General features: G+C 35.5%; 2 protein-coding genes across 4 annotated transcripts in view; both read right to left on the bottom strand.

The window, feature by feature from the left end:
* LOC142972601 (uncharacterized) overlaps positions 1 to 9,960 on the bottom strand; it is a 60,848-nt gene extending 50,888 nt beyond the window's left edge. Inside the window, exon 1 of one of the 2 annotated variants that reach the window (XM_076113857.1) lies at positions 9,623 to 9,960. The gene's annotated coding sequence lies outside the window, so the exon portion shown is untranslated. The remainder of the gene's footprint in view (positions 1 to 9,622) is intronic. The other variant, XM_076113858.1, reaches the window with a different exon arrangement.
* Positions 9,961 to 13,412: 3,452 nt separating this feature from the next.
* LOC142972602 (sin3 histone deacetylase corepressor complex component SDS3) lies at positions 13,413 to 20,926 on the bottom strand. 2 transcript variants are annotated; one of them, XM_076113860.1, is made up of 7 exons: positions 20,572 to 20,926; positions 19,327 to 19,396; positions 18,648 to 18,785; positions 18,049 to 18,226; positions 17,556 to 17,772; positions 17,041 to 17,204; positions 13,413 to 16,624 (listed from the first exon to the last, which is right to left on the bottom strand). In XM_076113860.1, exons 1-7 carry the CDS (start codon positions 20,729 to 20,731, stop codon positions 16,529 to 16,531), a joined length of 1,023 nt encoding a protein of 340 aa, XP_075969975.1. In that variant the 5' UTR covers positions 20,732 to 20,926; the 3' UTR covers positions 13,413 to 16,528. The 2 variants fall into 2 exon arrangements, with proteins under 2 accessions (XP_075969975.1, XP_075969974.1); XM_076113859.1 differs by having other exon boundaries at positions 18,648 to 18,800.
* Positions 20,927 to 21,057: the final 131 nt, after the last annotated feature.

Raw genomic sequence — 21,057 nt, forward strand, 5'->3', positions numbered from 1 at the left:
ATGGTAACAAATACTATAGTTAGAATGCAAAAAGGACGTTTTCCAAAATATGGCAGTTTTGTATTGTAAAATATAATCACATTAACTTGAAATTTTGCACCCAACACAGACATATTTTGGATTGTGGTACTTTTTCATGCAACTGACGAGCATTTGCGTTGAATCTCCGGGCGCAACTCGCAAAGTGGCTGTTTTGCACTGACATTACCTGTCAAAGTGACCTAATGCAAAAAGGGCAGTAAGTCAGTGCAGCCATAATATAAGCAAAAATGATGGGGGTTTTTTTTACTATAAAATATAGTCGGTTCAGGTGTCATTTTTGCAATAAAACGATTTTCATTTTTTTTTGAGTTGTGGCCCTTTTGCATTGAAGGAGCGAGTAGAGCCCTTTTTGGAGAGACCGGGGAAGTCAATATGACGTTGGACAATTCAAATACAAGTATCTGACTTCCGAACGATCCCACAAATAGGAATCCAACTAGTTACCTATATAATGTTATAATCAAATAAAATATATCAGGATTATTAAACAAACACAAAAATGTAAGGTACTTTCTTATCAAAACTGTACAGTTAAGGGACAACTTTTCCTGTAGTTTATCAACATTCTAAAGATACATATAGGTTTACTCAAACTGGTTCTTTCCAAAAAAAAAGCAGTCCAGAATCCCGCCAACATCGCTTTTTGTCCGCGTGTAAACAAAAGCACGTTGTAAATTTTGTAAAAAATTAAGTTTCCATACAAAGTGAGGACTTGATGGCCGTCGTTCGACCATCGATCAAGTTTTAAACACGGGGAAGGGTTTTTTCCTTCAATTATAACACGAAAGCGTGGTGTTATGATAAATTCTTTGTAAAGTGTCAAACCAATCAATTTGTCTGGCATTTTACACCTTACATTAATGTTTGTTGCGATTATTGAGTTTTTTAAGTCTTTCTTGCGTGCATTTTGTTAAATTCCCAAAGTTGAGAAAATAGCTGAGTGTAATCAAAAAGGTTAGCAGACAGCGCGAGAATTAGAAAAATTAAGATAAAAATCTCGATATTGTCAATCAAGACTTTCTCCCATACGGGTAGGCACTAGGCAGAGAGCAAATAAACAATCTAAGTAACAATAATTAAAAAAATACTGTTGCGATATCCTAACATTGACTTAAAACTTTTGATTAAATTGAGTGATCGAGTCAGTGATCATTATCCGTGATCGTGAAATAATTACGAAGCAATTTGTCAATTAGAAACGGTTGCGAATTATCATCCAAAAAACCGACCTGCGATATATTTCTTTTGATAATACTTTTAATGGCTTAATAAGATGATCATTATTCGCTGGTGATGTTTTGTGTAAGGTCACCTTTTGGCGGGAATTTACAGTTAATAATATATTTAACTAGCTGACCCGCGCAACTTTACTTGCGTGGAAGAGGATGGGTCAAAATTTTCCCCGTTTTTGTAACATTTTTCGTTCCTACTCCGCTCCTAATGACCGTAGCGCGATGTTATATAGCCTATAGCCTTCCTCGATAAATGGGCTATCTAACACTGAAAGAATTCTTCAAATCGGACCAGTAGTTCCTGAGATTAGCGCGTTCAAACAAACAAACAAACAAACAATCAAACAAACAAACAAACTTTTCAGCTTTATAATATTAGTATAGATTAGTATAGATGATGGTTAAACTAAAAAGGTTTTAATACCACTTTATATTTTTTTCTAATAAAGAACGAAAGCTAAATCATCATGATAATATTTTTTCCTATGCTTATAATTCTAATTTTAAAATGTTAATAGAGATTTAGCCAATAAAAATAAGTTTATTGAACTTAAAAAAATCCGCCATGACACATTTGTTTCGAATTTTTAAACCCCGTATTACACGTTGTAAATTGGCTTTGACATTTTGAATAGTAAATCACCGTGACTGGCACGATAGCAGATTAATTCTGTCAGCTATAAATTAAATGAAATAAAAGAAATGGTTGAATTAAACAAATAAATGTATTTTGGTTACAGATGGTACGAGATGATAGGGATAAAAACATATGTTTGCGGCGGCAATCATTTAGTTGCGTGTCTTCTTTCACTGTTCAATTCATTCTTTATTTTGTTTTTGAGACTTGTTAAAATGGTTTTAATTTGTTGGCAGATTGTTTTTTAAATTGTAATCTATGGTGTGTGGAATCATCGTTGTTCAAGCAGTGTTTTAAATGCCTATCAATTAAGTTAATAACAACCGTAATCCTTTAATTATCTTTCTTAATCTTAATGCTCTCTCTCTCTTATTGTGGCTATTCCTCTCATATGGTCAGCCTTCTTTACACTCTTCCTCAACCTCACATGCTTCCAAATCCACATGGTCTTGAGTCTTTATCTTGGTTTTTTCCGTTTTGTTTTTTTTTTATAATTGCGGAAATACTATTTTCACCTATTACAACTTTTGCTTACAACTTTCTGATTGAACTTATGAGTAGTTTTTAAAAAATACTGCAAATATTTTATATCGTCTTCCCTGTTTACTTCACAAAACGACTATTGTGAAAAGAAAACCGGAATCCCACAGCCTGTTTTATAAAATGATGTGATTTTGTCACTTTAACAAAAAAAAGTAGCTTGGCAAGTAAATCAGTTATTAATACATCGGTTTTAAAAAATATAAAGATTTAACTCTGAGGAATATCACAACTAGTTTAATATCAAATGAGGTCATTGACTTTATTTTACTTGTGACGTTAAGACATAAGGAATCTTTGTATTGGTTGCTAGATGATTCTTATAAGTATTCTTCTAGCACTTGACAGTTAAAAACCTAGACAGTACATTAATTATTTGAGTATGTATTACGTAGCTATGTGTGTTTTCGAAACTAATAAATCCTACTTATTATTATGATGAAGGAAACCGTCGCGAGCTTACATATTTTGATATTTGCTTTTGCAGATTACGAAGCTCGTGGAATTTTTTAACCTGTTGCTGGCCCACTGCTGCGCGAGGGTGTCCTACCAAACGGGGAAGGGATTACACCTTGAAATGCCTTGAATCCATCACAAGTTTAGACATCGAAAAAAACTGTCTTCAATGCCCTCAACCCTCACCTAGCCAGCCATAGACTACGACCTAAGTTGTTTCAGAGAAGACTATCACAGTGGGGCAATAATGGTTCAGAAACACAGATAAATAAGGTCAGAATTCTTTATTTTAATTAGCCCTGTCAGTTGTCACTCTTACTCTAGCCATAAATCAAGATAATGAGTTATCTCGTTGAATCCATTGTATTCATTGTATTCATATCTTGTAATTTGTTAAACTCCCAGCTACCGTGTACGAGATGTTTATTAAGATAGCTATTTTAATTGGTTACACCCCGCTATCTTGTAGATATGTGAAGCATGGAGTAAGGGCCAGTAAGGGGTACACGATTAATAAGAATTAGACTTGGGTTACAATGCTGCAGTAATTTATTGCATTGAAATGTGGCTTTCATATAAAGACGAGTGAAAAACCTATATTTAGAGCTAATAAATTAATTTCACTGATTTTTAAATGGTACTCTTTATAATACTATTTAAGTATTGTGTAAAAGTTAGGAGTGTAATAGAAATTGTCATCACTACGTCGATTTTTGTTTTGGCAGATTATTTCTGTATTAGCTGCCTTAAACGATGTCTCCGTTAAAGTTATTTAACGATAGTCCTTCAGGCATCTTGTAGGTAGGTACCTGTATCTATACTAGGGACCAGGAAGTCCTAGAACCATCTTGTAGGTACCTATATCTATAGGTATTATGGACAAGAAAGCCGTTAAACAATCATCAAAAATCGGACCTAAACAATGGTTACATGGAATAAAATCCAAGGACTCTCCATTTTAATTCATAATAGAGTTCGGTATACCAGCAAAAAGCGTTAAACCACAAACCACCGAATGATTTCATCATTAATAACACAGCTTTTTATCTCAACACGTTTAACTAAAGCAGTATGTTTTTAATTTCGCCATTGACTTAAAATGGCGGTAATATTTCATGTAGTTCGGTCAGTTTTTAGTTGTGACCATAAACTATAGAGGAAGCCATTATTGTAAATGTGTTGATATAAAAATGTTGCTTGTTCGATGGGGTTATTTTTATTGAAATATGAAATGGATTAATTGGTCCACAAATTGGTGAATTCCTACCGAAGTTGGTCGCGATTTTATCAATATACTTATCGATTTTGTTCCCTACATCTTTAACCGACTTTAACAAAGAAAGAGGTTCTTAATTGGACCATTGGTATTTGTGTGTATTTTTTTTGACAATCGTGTTTGTTTAATTTGCGGAATGTGTCCTCAAATTTTATTGGAACCATCGCATGAAGAAAACTAGTTTTGTTAGACAATTAAGTCAATAACATAGTTTGGCATGGTCATGTTATTGATACCTCAGCAGTTATTCTGCCAACCTTTCAATTGCTTGCCAACCAAACTGTTGAAAACATTGCGATGGCTCGAAAATTCTTACCAACTTCTTTCCAAAAACATAAGAAGTGTATTGTGCATTAAACAATTTATCCCTTATATCAACGTGTGGTCTTTAAATTGCCGTGACAGTAACGATAATCGAAGTGAAACACGAACTGAACTAAAATTATTGCGACAACTGTTTCATTTGTCAACGGGACAACCACTTACTTAAGAAGCATCATAAATTTCACAGAAAAAGCACAGTCTGTAGCACTTTACTTTACATATTTATAGGAATATAGCAGCAAGTGACTGTAAGAAAGGCAAAAAATAGATCAATATGTTTTAAATATATTAATTGAACTACTCACACTGTCATAACAAAGCTTGGACTATGGCAACCAGACAAGTGCAAAACATGCTTATGTTCATCTAAATACATATTTATATAGATAATTTTACATACAGGCTCAAAAAAGATACTCGTGAACGTCACACAAATATTTGCCCTATGTGGGATTCTGACCAATTGTGGCTACGGCTATTGTGACAACATAGACATCCAAACGAGCAGAAGAGTACGAATGATGAAGACTTATCAATGACCGAGTCCTCGCGTTCCATCACCCACAGTTTTCTCCTTTTTTTTTTCGTGGGGAAATGCGTTACGCATACCCTGCGCCCTGGGTGGAGCACAGGGTTATGTGGGACTCTCCCGCCAGAAGGGCGGGCATACACCACTAAAACCCCACGAGTGCCTGCCTGTTCCGCGTGTGTGACGTGCGACGGGATAACTGCTTGCGCTTAGAACCGCAAGTCGCACGCCACGCGGTTGCCCCTTCCACGGGGGCCCTTCCTAGGCCAACTGGCTCGATGGACCGGACACTACGGCCATCGGCCTGCCTTGGAGTCTCACCTCCGAGGTTGGCAACGGACGCCCAGTCCGCTGCCAGAGACCCAACCCACAGTTTTCTCCTACGTCTTTAGTTGCCTTTCCCACAGCGGTTTGCGCCTATATTCAGGCTCATAAAATACAATTGTGCGCCGTTGTTTCATTCCTTATCTCGTTCCATTAAGCCCGCGCGTTAATTCAAGATATCCAAGCTAGGAATCGAAGCGGTTCACCTTTGCAGATAAAATCTGTACTGTGTCGAATTTTACGAGGTGGTGATATTTTTTTACATAGCTGCTGTATTTTTGGTCAATTAATTCTGTATGGCTGTTGGGCGGACGTCAATGTGGTGTAATGAATGATTACTGTCGTGGCTGTGACTAACTCGTTAAGATGATATTTTTAATCTTTGGATTATGACTGCAGAAATTTTGCTGTCTATAAAATTACACAAAGTAACGGAACTGCAGCTTTCAGTGGCCTATAGGTAATGGTATAGACTATACCTATTTTGTTTACCGCACGCAATAGAAATATTTAATCAGCAATATTGTCCATTTTCTGTTCTAAATAAAAAATATTATTCGTCATATTCATTGGCATGTCTCTGAATTATTAGGATACACACATCTACTAGGATACAGACATATATCTATCACAGTAAGCAAGCTGTAGGTACATACCTATGGTCGTTTTCAGTATCCTATCTATCCACTATTAAGTTACTGAAGACGAACATCAAACATCTATAATTTTATCTTTACTTCTCTTTCTATAACCCATCAATGAAAGATCATCTTGCATTATTAAAAACGGTCGTTAAACAATAGCGATCAATGACGTCACGACTCACTGACGTCAACTACCAAAATAAAATAGTAACAAATATGTTTCAAGTTCAATGTTAATTTCAAGAACATATTTATCAATAATAATCGTCGTACAAAAATACACACCGTACCTGTTTTTACAAGCGTTGTCATTATTGGAAAAGGTCAGACTAGAGTCGTATCGAATATGGAGCAAGTTTCGTGTTGCCTTGTAAAAAATGTACAAGTATGTGGAACTGTAGCCCGTCTTTCAACATTTATTTCAAGTTCAATGATACTTTTTATTCCAAACCGAATACTAGCCGGTTATAATTATAATTGTCGAAATATTTTATTCTTTTTTTAAATTAAGCGCCATTTTTTAAATCTGTGGTATTTTGTTGATGGTTCGCGCGCTACTACACACATGGGACCAACATTGTAAATGGCGAAACGTGGATGTATTTCATACACCTCTGCCTACACCTTTGGGTTTAAAAGGCATGTTAATATGTTTGTATGTGTGTCTCGCGCCATTTTACTGGCATGTTTTTAATTAAATCTTCATTCTTTGGAGGATGGTTTGTGTTAATTTCTCCGAGGGTAAGCCTCCCACAGTTCTCTATTACACACAGACTACACGCTTCAATTCCCTCCTAAATGATGGTTTTCTTCATTTATACATCACATAAAAAAAATTCTAGACATGCAATGACTTTTATTCTGCCTGAGATATTCTAAGTGGAGATTCTAAGTTACAGGTTTTGTTTTTCCCAGTTATTTATTAGGTTATTATATCGACGGGTAGGTATCTATTGTTTACTTAATAAAAAGCACTATCTAAAAGTTACCTAATTCGTACCTAATCAGTACAACAAAACGAAAACCTAAACACTGGTAGAAGTCCTAGTAAACAGCGACAGGATAAGTAATTTCATATTATATAGGTACGAACCAAAAATTACCTACGTTAAATGGACATTGAACGTAAATATTTATTTATTCAAGTAAATAATAATTTGTATAAATAACAGAGACACTTTTTTTTAAATAGCCGTGACATTGACTTCTGATTCTGCCTTGTCAATGCAATTTTTATTATGAAGTTTCCCGCCTTTTTATTACCAGTTTTCATCATACATTCCTTTTTAAATGTTTACGATTATTATTAAACCAGATAACTAAATATGGAGAGGCGCAGCATTTTTAAACAATCAACATTAATATAATGAATTATTAGTGATTCAGTTTTTATTTATAGTTGATCGTTCAAACGGGATGTTTGGCTATTAAAAGACAATTAACTGTTTCTTTTTTAAAGTGTGCCGAGATTAATGTTGGTTTTTGCATAAATAATAGGAAATATATTTAAATAATGTCTTACGGAAGTATGCCATGTGTAAATTAGTAAAAATTAGGACGAGTTTTTAATTATGTATTATTTTGGTAGCGATTTTTTTTCGATGTGTCATTGAGGTAGGGCTAAATCAGGTCAACAGGTTAACTTTAATTACACAGCTGTGCAATAATAAAAGAGAAAATGGACAAATTTGATTCTAATACTTAAAATATACACCTTAAATATTTAAGAAGTCAAATTTCACACGAATTATAAGTTCATTAACACCACAGAGTTCAGTCACCACCATGAAAATCCATTTACCCTATGACAGTATCGTTGATTTATGGGACAAATAACGCCATAAAAATCGAATAACACACCTATTAATCACAATTTATTATAGAATCTAACATGAAATTGTTAACTTATAATCCGAAATGGGTATAACATATCGATTTTTTTATAAATCGATAAATATGTGAAAAGGTCACATGCCATTAAATCAAAGCAATCGATTTAGATAAAAATAAAAAATAAGGCACATCACTAATGTATGCATACGAAAATATTGGCGGGAACTTTACTTGGCTGACAAAGATGGCGAATCGAATTTACATTACAAAGCGTAAAATTACCATCTGCCGGTCTTTCTGCTCTTACTCGTGGTAGGGCTGACAGAGGTCTACATTGTCTTCATTTAAAACAAAAGCTCTGATATCAATATGAATTGATATGCGAGATATGACATAGATTGGTATGGTACCGTAGTACCTCCCTGAAGGCAGTGCACATTGGCTCAAAGGCATTCTTATTTTTAACAAATAGATACTTAGTTATCTATAAAATTATTCATATGCCAAATACTTACGACATAGTTATGGTGGTATGTTACCTATGAGCAGTGTACGCTGGCTCAAAGGCGACATATATTGTGGACAGATAGATAGCTAAGTTAATATTATACTTAGTCGTTAACATTTCAAGTTAGAATTGATCAAATAAGCTTTGGTATTTTAACAATCAGTCAAATCGAAAACATTCTTATATAGTCAGTAAAATGAAACGAAGTCAGTTACTGCCTGCTAACTAACTAGAAACATCATATCCTAAATGATGGTTGTATCTCTGCAACGAACTAAAAAGACCTCTGTAAAGTTCTAAATGTCTGTCTTATATTATAAAATACACATCAAATATTTTACCAGACTGTAAGCTTAGCCTAACCTGGACCTTATATTCAGTCAAGACTTAATCCAAAACATTAATACACACATGTCGCTGCAAGGGCGATAAATATTTGAATCCTACACTTATTCTAATCATGCATACGTACATTGATAACATTGCCAACAAGCAGAAGGTCTTAAGTGTGACTAATTCTTCTCACATCACATTGCCAAGAGAACCATGGTGTGACGTTTTCTAACTGGCAATAAACTATTCTAGCACCGTACGGGTGAAATGACAAGAGCATTGGGTGCGTGGGACAAGGCCCTCAGGTTACGTGACAGCCCTACTTGATAGGTATCACATCACGCCAAACGACGGCATATCATCTTTTTTTAAAAATGAAAATGTCAGCCACTATAAGTTGTTTTAATATTATTACCGGTCCCCTTTTGTTTGTCAATTCTACTCTGTTCCCTTTTGTTTATTAGCTGTTAACATACCCGGCCCACAACATTTATAAGAGTCGACTTTTTAACATACGGTAAACTTTAAGATCTAAATAAATATTCATTACACCGACCCCATGAGGCGAAAATTGCACTGCTTCGAACGAAAGCAAGAAATTATTTATGGGTCAATTAATTTTTAAATTTATTTATCGCCCGGATAATATTGTTGCAGGTTTTTTTGTAAAAATAAATCTTAATTAATGGTTAAACTCAAAACACATTACAGTCATTATTATGTTTTATAAATAAAAACACTACCTACATGAAATAAGCGTGTGACAAGATAATAGTCGATGCGCCTTTAAAATGTACGGAGCTCATCGCTCACCGCGATGCATTTAAATTAATTTGAAGAATAATAAGTAGCTGCATGTTATTTAGTATCTATATAGTTTATTCTCTTGGCAAAAGGAGACGACATTATTCAATCAAGAATAAGAAACTAATCTATGTACTCACCTTGATAGAGAACTCCAAGGAAACAAATCACACAGTAAAATCACTATAATCCCGATCGTGGTGCACGTGGTACTGGCACAAGTATTATCGAAAACACCGAATCGTAAAAAAAAACAAATGCAGAACTATTCTAAATTCAAACGGCGCGCGAAACCGCAGAAATGTGTCAGTGGCGCGTCGCGGCGGACGGCCTAGGCACTAACCGTGTGTAGAATATTAATGGCGGGGGCCAAAATCGAATTTTTCGAAATTTTGAGAACGGTAGTGTCGCATCGGTGGCGGGGTTTTGAATGGCGCGGCGTGCCGCTGTACATCCGAGACTGGCTAACAAGGCGGCAGGACATCGACTTTATAAATTGATTTTGTCCAACACGACGTAACTGTACCTCTGTGCAGAAGATTTGGCTAGAGGTTTCTTCGATGCCCTTAGAAATAAATATTATGTACTAATTAATCGTGTATTATTTTTGCCTCATTATAGAGTCCATCACACAAATGTATTATCATACACACAAGAGTTATATTGGTAGGTACCTAATTATCGCTTTTTTATTGTTGACTTACGTCGAAGCATTAATTTGTAGAGTCAATATTGGAAATAGCCGGTCGTTTCTGATATTCTAGGATAAAAAGACACGTTCTATACCACTATTGTTTAGTTAATAATATGATAATAAAGATAATTCTGTTGATTTATTATTTTGGAGGCATTTGGACGGAGACATGGGACTTCTCGCTAAGATGGTATATTCCCAGGAGTCTCCTCTAGCATTGTCCCCGGGGAGACAACTAGGAATTTTCTTCCCTATTGTCACCCGGGGACAGTGCTAAAGGGGACAACTTACTGGTAATATACCGCTTAAATTATAGTCAAAGAGACTACCGAGTAGAGTCAGTAGACGAATAAAAGTTTAGATTTTAACAAGCCGTGCAGCGCATTGACTGATATGATTGCTGCACTGCCCAGCCTTCAGGTTCTATTAGCGAAAGAAATAGCTGTGAAATACGCAGTTATTCTGAATCTTATTAGAAACACTTTCTTTCTAAAGTCACACGCAACTTTTTGTTCCTAGTTCCGAACTTTTATTTACCAAATCCTAGCCGTATTTACACCTATTTTTTAGCCATTGAAATCACCACAATTGTTTCCAACTGCAAGACTATTTACAACTTGTATACAAGATTTCGTAGATAATAATGACCTGTTATCTAGACATCTTCAAGCTCATAGTCAAACGCAAACAAATCATGATTATCACAGATCTTTATTATTTTCACTAGCATCTAAAAGAAAGCCGTGAATAGCGATTATAATCTATAGACAATAAAATATCAAAGGCGGTGCAAGAAGTTGCTATCAGTTGTAGAATCTCCGACATTTAATTAAAGCTGGACCCATTTAGATTATTTAGAGAGCTATATCTAACTTGGTTTCAAGTAAACAGACTAATAAATACTGTAAAACGCGGTTATGTAGCTTTAGTTTCGAAGCCTCGACTGCCCCGAATTCAATTTATTTTCAAAAGCCCTGCGTGATATTTTTTTGACGCAATTCTATTTAACTCATGATAATACATGGCGGGGGCTCAATAGGTGCAGAAAATACTTAAACCAAGTATTTACTGACAGCCTAATTAGCAGTTGTAGTTCTATAAATAATGTATGTCATAGCTAAGCCAGGCTGAGCTAGGAGACACAAAGAAATTATCTATGTCCTACCGAGACACACAATATGCCAGCTCGAGGCTCTTCAAAGAGTTTTGATAGCCTAGGTAATAGGTATGGTTTCCTGGCAGGAACGTAACTGACGTTTTTAGTTTAGGTGAAGCACAGCCAGAGTGGTGACAAACTTCTCCATCAAAGAAAGTTGAAGCAATATCTACTATTGGACTTATCACAGATGTTTAGTGTTAGATCACATGCAACGCGTTCCTAATTTTGTATAAAACATAAATAAAGCAGCTTTAAAAAGGATCTTAAAATTCCTATTTGCTTATATTAAAGACATCCGTATTAACTTAATGCATCATAACATGAGGTTAAACAACTCCACATAAACGAAAATATAATCTATGTACGAATTTCCAATGAGTCACTCTCTACGGTACATAAATAAGTACCGGTGCCTCTAGTGAAAAAGGGTATAAGTCCGAATTATCGAAAATGAGTTAAGAAATTAGAGTGCACTTAAGTATATCCCACTTTTGCAATATTTTTACGGTAAGTTAACACCTTTTGCTAACTTTCTCATTATTAAAGATAAACAATATCTATTTTCACCAATCGATTAAGCCTTTTCTCTGAATATTTTAGTATACTTAACTCATTTTCTAGAAAATCGGACTTCTACCCTTTTTCACTAAAGGCACAGACTTACATCTTCATTATTCTTCATCTACAAGTCAATAGTCATCTACAACCATTAATCCGTTGGACTAATATTTGTCAACCACATTTTGACTAGTCGTGTGGTTTGAACAAACACTTGAACTTACCTAATTGGATACTCTACAGTGGTCAATGATCAATTTACACATGTGATGTGAATGTTTATTTTTGTTTTTTAATATCAAGATGGGTGTTAAAAACGCCATTTTTTAATATTTTATTTAATATACTTTCTTATCTGAGCTTAGGACTGGTAAATAATTATCTTAATTCATACACAGTACAATCTTTAGGAAAGTGCCTACCTAAAATAAAAACGCACCGCTTACTACAATCTTACGTGCATCCGCATAGCTTCACGTAATGTTACACAAACTAAATAAATCTGTCGCCCCTGACTTGGACCACTACCGAAATGTATGCAAATACTTCGGATTATCTTATAAAGAATTTGCGCCTGCTTGCCACGCGTCCAAAAAGACCTGTTTTTAAGTAACAGAAGGTCGAAATGGGCTTAATTACGGACTTTTTTTATTCACTTAAAAGTTTTGACTAAGCTATAGACTGTAGTTTAACCGCTTAGTATAATCTCTTGTATGTATTCAAAATACAGAATCAAGAAAATCTGTGCATGCCAAGGGTCTCTTCTAAATTGTCGCGCTATAGAGACCTATATTCTGCATTCCCGCAAAAAGCATGTCATTGTGATCTTTATTACGAATTGAACATTATTTATCAATAAGCCCTTTAAGAGTTGTATTCAAATTACTGTGTTTTATCTAAATGGAGAGCTTTTACGGTAAGGTTGACAGGTGACAGTTCCATGAAATTGTCCGGCCTTTCCCAACTTACAGGAAAGTGCGTTATTTATTAACTACATCCTTTTGAACTTCATAGAAGCCATTTTCCTTGATCGATAAGTCCATATTGATTGAGGAGTACTCAAACATTACTTATAGGGGCGCTAAATATAGCAACTCTTTTCGAGCATTTCATGAATAAAGATACGTATTATTTAACATGATGAGTCTGTATGGGACATGGGTGAATCATACTTGTATTGCAATGGGAATATAATTGCAATATACCTAGTAGATTTTTTGTATTGGTGATAAATCTATGCAACACTCAAGATAATAAAATATATATGTACGTGCTGCTCTTGCCCTTAATTGGTTTTAATTGACAACGTCTTTGGCGTAAGAGTCACGTCGTTGCCACACAAGCTATAGGTTCGATTCTCACCCGAAACAAATGTTTGTACGATGTACTAATTGTTTTAGCTTTGGATGTACTTTCGAATAGTTGAGGAGGAGGAGATCTTAAAAAACTTACTCCCATCAGCTCAAAGCTTAATAAAGCTCGATGAAATAAAAAACAGTATGGAAATAAAACAACAGCATCACTTATAATACATAATATAATTAAAGATCTTGTCTCAATATCATTTACAGACGTAAAAACTCCACATACTATTTACAACGCCAATTCACAACTCATTTACAATAATAAATCACAAAAAGTATAAAAAAAATCTAAAATAAATGTGAACATTCGAAAAAACTCCATTTACACATATGTATATGCTCATTTGATCATAATCTACACATAATAATGTACAATATTTACATCAATACTGCATTTTTGAGTCATAGACAATACAACATGGATTGTTTCATTATAATAAGTTTTTGGTGTAATATTAGGTCTAAGAGCATGGCTTTAAATAAAACCCATTACTGTCCCCCTGCTGGGCAAGGATCTGACGTAGACTCAAAACTTATAAGGTTCTCGCTAAATAAATTTCCATTTGGTCAAAATTGTAAACTCCTAACGCCACTACCGGTCACTAGAGCGAAACTCTAAATTCCGTATCAGAGAATTACAAACTTTCTGAGTGTGTTTTTTCGTACCACTACGACTATATTATTGTTACTGCTATATCTAATGATATAACGTCACTATTGCCGTAGTAATAGTGGCACGAAGAAACTCCTTAATGCATTTAAGTTAGAAAGAAAAAGGAAACAGCTTTACTTTGATAACGAGTAGCGACATCTGTTGAACGCAAACGGAAGCACGACAATGGTTGCCCAAAACAAACCGTATTCTTTCATAGATATTTATTTAGTTAATTCGGATGTAACTTGGAAGACGGAACACGGCTTCTTTCAAACAACCAAAGTTGAAAAGGAACATTTACTATTGAATATTTTGTACAAATCCGATAGCATTTATGAAGCTCTTAGACCCAATATTAAAAATCATCTACTAACATGGAATCTAATTGTCATTTACTGTATATTCCTCTATCATTAAGTTATTCTACACCAATATGAAGTAGAACACCATAACAATTTACAATTCATTCAAGTTGATAAAATATTGACGTCAAATCGATTAAGATGGACAACAGACTTGATTCAAGACTGTTTTAAAACATACTATAGTTTTACAAGATGTACGTAAACGCTCGTATTTTAAGCAAGACGCGTCATTGTCAAAATGTGTCCTACAGGAAGACAAATTTAACATTCTGAACCAAGTCTGTCTTAGTTAGAACATTCTTGAATTAGATCTGCATTCAGCTTATCACCTGTATTCACATATAATACTTATTTCAGTGCAGATGAATGCATAGGGTCAGATATTTGACAGTCAACAGTTGACTTTATATTGAAACAGGGATTGTACGTGTGCACATGGTTGCAATAAACACTATTTTTGTGCTAAACGCTCTGAACAGTCCTCCGCGCAATCCCAGACGCTCATTTTAATATGCGATTTACTGAACGCATAAATAGGACTCCTATTTGAGTGACGGGCAATACACACATTGGTAGGATACCAACAAAAACAGACCCATCTTAAATCAGTAAAATATTTTTTGCCCATCTTAATATTGACGTAAGTATTTTTTGTGAATACGGTAGCTTTATTTTGTTGTGCATTTTGACGTCACTATTTTATAACACAAATAAAATGGGAGGGTCAACATTTATATTACACAGTTTGAGATCGTTATAAAAGTTATTAGGAACGGGTATCCCTCGTATATGACAGAGGCATAGCTATAGGGCAAGTTAAACATAATACATTTATGTACTTTCAATAACAAAACATATTTTGATATTGCAATATGAAATTAAGATCAGTATTTTATTATGTATTGCACTTACCGGCTGAAAATAAATGCGTTAAAATTGTTAGTCCATAGAGTATAATCATATGTAAGCAACCAATCTTGGTTACCCGGTGACTATTTTAATTCGACTTCCACTAGTCTATCTATAGGCACCAGACTATCAAAGGTATTTCCTGCGTGTCTACTACACTATGAGGAAACAAATTGTTATAAAGGTCTGATTAAACTACTGTATTAGTAGTTTCAAAATTAAGTATAATATGAAACCTACGGATCTCCGCAATTGGGTCACCAGCCATAACTACAATACGCTACCATTGGTATTCTTTGCAGCGATCTGTGTGGCGGACAATAGCTTCAACCGCGCTCGGCGAATCAATATAAAATGTATGAAAAGCTACAAGAAATATGCCGGTGGTGGCGAGTGGTCGGTGACCCGTGTACCGCGAAGCTAAAAGTTTGGAGGTCTTTAAAAAAGTAACAAGGTGTATAAAAGTCTGTATATAACATGTCTAACTGCCCCTATAACCCTGCTCCATGTCTTGGAGTGTCTAATTCGGTCGCTCGCAAGCTTAAATACAATCCCTCATATTCATTAAATTAATATTATTCCATTGCAGTGTCTTGTTACCAGATTATATCTCAAACAATTGATTGAATCACAGTTTGTGTGTCAGTTCATTGTAGTTTTTAAAATGGAATATTTTGACTATTTCATACACAATGGCTTTGGCAAGAGTGTATTTTCAAAATTGTTATATAAATTACAGTAAGCTTATAAGAATCAGAAAATCTGTCATCATTTTAAGATATTTATCTCATTATCTCAATAAATTGTTTAATGGAAGATCTATTCGACTCCTGATTCCCATTAGCTAATGTTTTTGGCAAAATAATCAACTCCATTTTCTGTAAATCATATTTTGTTCAGTTCTTACAGTTCATAAATGCTTTACCATTGAACTATGCAGATGTGAAACTGCACAAAACTAAATTCAATGCTTTTTTTTAAACTATTTCTTACGGGCTTTATAGAATGTCAATACAACATTATGTATGCCCTTTTCTTCAGATGTATCTAATGTACAAAAGGGACTCTCTACACTCGACGAATACGAATTCCAAAACATTTTTGAACTGAAAGAACTCTAAAGCTTTCCTTCCTACTGTCATCAGCCGCGTATCTCGGTTTCACCTACTACTACTCACGTACTTAGCAAGTGCTCGACTTACATACGCGACTGGTTCAGTGTAGAAGGATAGGCAGTAGTTACTTCCCTGACTGATCAATCAACACTGTATCCTGGCGGCACATTTGAGCACTGTTCACACACTAGCTGGTCCTAGAGTCCTAGCACACATCACTGTACAGTTTACGACGCTCTTCTCTTTAATGTCACTTTACCGCGGGCTAATTGCGATATGTATATTCTTACTCGTTCTAGGTTTGTGGTTTTCTTTACCCATATCTGAAACAAACAGTTTATATAGAAATATTTTATATTGAAATAATTCTTTGGTTGTGTGGAGTGCTTAGAAGTATTTTCAGCTGTACTCATATGTATGTATTTTTTAGCCGTATATTTTTTTGTGATATATTTGGATAGTGTTTTTAACATTTTAGTTTAAAAATTAGCAATGTAAAATAGATTACATAAAGCCAGAATTATCAACGTAAATAAAAACAAATCTTAACAGTGGCATTGCCAAAGTTGAAATGACTAGAGCAAGTTTACGATAATATAGTGCAGACTTTTAAAGACAAGAAATGCAAAAAATATGAAAGAGAAAGTAGCTTTATATGGGGTCCATGTTTGACTAAATTATGGCATTCGAACTATAAACAGTCAGCAAAAGATAATAATAAAGTTATTTATATACTGACCGCATCATCGGTGATGGCATGTATCTGTCCGGGGAACTTGGGCAGGTCGCGGCCCTCCACGGACACGCTCTGTCCGCGGTGGTACCAGCGCCGCTCGTACAGCAGCTTGCCGTCCTCCACGCGGGTCTCCGTCGTCTCGCCGCCCTCGCGCACTGGGGACTCACCTGCGTTAAACACAATATACTCAATATTATCTATGCTCTTATGAACTGCATTTCAAGCTACCTAATAACAGCTGACTTTATTTTTCATAGTATGATTGTTGAAAACCATTATTCCATATAGTTGTCGTTTTTAGTTTAGTGCCCAAATCGAAATTTTAGCACAGTATTGAAACATTTGGAGTTACGCGGCGTAAACGCGACATTGCTTTCTGGAAGGTGCAATTGTTTAATGACGTTTTAGGGCAGGCTCCACTGGCCATAGTGTTATTTACATGGACATTATAGATGCTTGAAGTTTCTAATTTTGACTTTTTAGCACAACAACTTTAAATAGTAATGTAATATACTCACAATTATTGGAGTTGACCAGTTTCCTGGGCTGCGCGGCGTGCGGCGGCGCGGGGCGCGGCGGCGGGGACTGGCGCGCGATGGCCCGCAGGTCGGCGTCGATGTCGCGCTCGTCCAGCTGGAACGTGAGCGTGTTGCTGATGGGCTTGCGCCGCTTCTCGGGCGCCGGCGCCGGCTCGTTGGCGCGCCGCCGCAGGATGCGCTTCATGGCCGGCTTCACCTGCAACACAAAACAAAGGTTTAATGCTTCGTTAATACCATATCGAAAGCAATACTGAACAAAACAAATATTTACCAAGACAGCATGCTCGCGTCTTCTATTTTGATTTTGAATATAGTCAAGCTAGTAAAAAAACAGCAGTCGATTGCAAACCTATCCTTTCGTGAAAACCACTAGTAAATCTGTTCAATAGTTAGATGTATGGATGAGGTAGAGACTTTGTCCTAAATTTAAATGATAGAATATTTGAGTAATTTTATAATAATTAACACATACTTCCATGGAATCTCCATTAAGCTCCATACTTTGTCGTTCACTTTCAATCATCTTCCTTTTGTCTTCAAAGTCATTGAGCAAGTTCTCCTTCAGCTCTATCTTCTTCTCTTCAAACTCTTTCGCCGCTGCCTTCTTCTCTGCTAAGTATTCTCTTTCTACTACTTCATACATGTGTTCCCTGGGAGAATAAGAATAGATTTAGTCTATAGTAGAGTTTTTATATTTTATTGTTTTGTACACTGACCCAGTCAGTATAGGTCAACAATTTACATTTTGGTAAAGTTATAGAGGTTTCAAGTGGGTTTAGAGCTGGCTGTAATTGAAATAAGAGGGGAAGTGTGAAAGTAAAATGTAAACTGCTACCCATAAAGTTGTTTGCCTGTGAGATCTTTAGAACAGTTCTAGAAGGCATGCAAAGTCCCCAACCCACACTTGGCCAGTGTGTTGGACTCAAGGCCTAACACCTCCTTCATTATGGAAGGACACCCTTGCCCAGCTGTAGGACATTAATAATTTTAAATAAAATTCCTGCTCAATAAATAAATTTTAGTAGAGAACAGATTTAATCAGTCAGTATATAAGAGACTCCATATAGTTACCTGTATATTTTATTTATCCTGAGCCTCTCATTCAACTGATGCTCTAGCCTCTTGACTCTCCTCAGAAACTCTGGATGTATGCCGTCTTCCAGCTGCTGGAGCTGCTTCTTCAAGCTGGCCAGCTTGTCCTGGTACAACCTGGAAGTCAGAGGCCTAACAATATAAGTTAGATTTACTGCTATTAGTAGGAAGCTTTGGATGTTAAAGTAGGGTGTTATAGTGAGTTGTGTTATTTATGTAGTGTAAGCAGAGGAGTAAAAGGATTTCAAGGTTTTTTTGATGTGCTTATTAGTTAATCTGTATACAAAGAGGACATATAAAGGATTTTATTTAATTATTCCTTGTCCTTCTTCCAAGTGAAAATAGCTGAACTCATTTAGGAACTTGGCAGGATCTTAGATTATATCTGGGATGAGAAATAGGTAAGTATATATCATTGGCTGAGCTTTAGCTATGATTTAGTAGCACATAAAACTTGGTATGTGATTTTCACCTTTTAATTGCCTTGTAAGGCAGGATTTTGGTTTGAGGATGGACCATCTATTTTGAGGTTCAAGTCTGAATTGCTTGATTATCTGAGAATGATGGATAGGGATGTTTTGTATCCTATGTGAAGTTGTTAATGTCTAGTGTTAGTATATTTTGTAATGTGTAAAATATAAGTAATACTACAACTTACTGTTCTTTAACTTCTAATGGTTCATTCAATTCATTGTTGGGTATATCTGTCTCACTGGCTTCCTCTGTGTCTGTAACATACAAATAAGATTGTAAATCATTATGTCTCATACAAAATTAATTATATGTCCTAAATATTGTATGAGATCACAAAATGGGGACTTTGGGGCACTTAACATTCTACTAATATTGTCAATGTGATAGTTTGTGAAGGTGTATGTATATTTGTTACTCTTTCATGCACTAAATTATGCTGAATGGATTTTTAGGAAATTTGGTACACAGATAGTTTTGAACCTAGATTAATACAGGATACTTTTTTTTTATTATTCTGTTCCTGTCATTTCTTTAAAAGAATCAATGTTTTCTTCGTTTAAGTTAGCAGTTGTAGCTAGCTATGGTACAGTAAGACTGATTTTTTATGACAGGAGTTATAAAGTATTATCAATATGTATATTAGAAGTGGTTGTTTTTAAATTATCTGATGCCTTAGCCTTAAGCTGACTTAATGTCTGGGTTTTTTTTGTACTTGATTGATAACCCATCTTAATACCTAGGGTCATTCTTTCATCTTACTGAGGCTCATGCATTTTGGGGCCCTTTCACTGGTAATAAATAATGACCTGATAAGATTAATGGATATATTGTTATTTGTAAGTTGTCTCAGGCTAGGTTAAGTTCACAGTATATAATATATGTGAGAGTTTACAAGACAGGTTACTTATGACCTTGATAACAATCAGGAGATAAACACTAAAGATAAATGTATAATAGACTTATCTATTGGCTGGCCAATACAGAACAGATTGCCTTTATTGACCATGTCAATTCTTATAGAGTGAAATATGGTGATTTTGAAGGTCAGGATAGTAAGTAGTAATGAATAGTGAAATGAATATGCTTGGTTCTTATCACAAATTGAATTTCAAATGGTCTTAGGCCCACTTTGACCTACTATGTGTTTCAACAAAGTTGGTCACAAAATAAGCCCACTATACAATAGTGTTATTTATGGAGAAAGTGACATCAAAAAGAACTCATTACGTCACCAAACAGGTTGGAGGAAAATAGGCGGGAAGGCGCCTGTATGGATAAACATTGTATGTAAATAACATTGTTGTAATTATATAACCAATGTTTACATATCTTATAGGGCCGTTTAAGGGCACGTATGCTCAAATATGGTGTGCTTACACGTAAAATGATATCAAAACAGGGTTAGACAAAGCTCGTAAACAAAACGTACCTTCATCACTGTCGTCTAGCGGGGGCTGCGCTGGTATCTCTCTGTCTCTGTATTCCTCCAGATCGTCGTACCCGTCGTCCTCGAAGTCATACTCGTCCCCCGGGCCCGAATATGGTGATCCTTGGTAAGACATAGTGGAGGCGACGCGTAATAGTTGCATACAGATTGGATGCGAACACCGTCTCAGAAACAAACTCTGATAACGAGTAACACCGATAATGACACGAGCAACAAATGGCAAGTGCCAGTTATGTCACTCATATAAAGAATTTAACATAAATTCCACTTCGATGAGAAAATGAAATTGGAGCAAATTGAAGCTGTTTTACGTCAAACTGGACAAAAAGCATCATGCTAACCTATCAAAATAAAACTATCAAAACGATACAGGTGTGGCGCTAGTGTACGCATGATAGGCCGTAGAGTAAAAGAGAGATCCGATAAACTTAGCGTCTTATCCAACGTGATTCCGAAACTCGCATTGTA

Source organism: Anticarsia gemmatalis, chromosome 4 (genome assembly GCF_050436995.1).
Source record: "Anticarsia gemmatalis isolate Benzon Research Colony breed Stoneville strain chromosome 4, ilAntGemm2 primary, whole genome shotgun sequence".
NCBI lineage: Eukaryota > Metazoa > Arthropoda > Insecta > Lepidoptera > Erebidae > Anticarsia > Anticarsia gemmatalis.

Excerpts from the sequence above, each read along its gene's own strand:
- LOC142972602 (XM_076113859.1), bottom strand. The coding sequence starts at position 20,731 with ATGCAACTATTACGCGTCGCCTCCACTATGTCTTACCAAGGATCACCA. Across the intron at positions 19,397-20,571 it reads GCTAGACGACAGTGATGAAG|ACACAGAGGAAGCCAGTGAG; the intron begins GTACGTTTTGTT and ends TGTATGTTACAG. Across the intron at positions 17,205-17,555 it reads ACTGGTCAACTCCAATAATT|GTGAGTCCCCAGTGCGCGAG; the intron begins GTGAGTATATTA and ends TGTTTAACGCAG.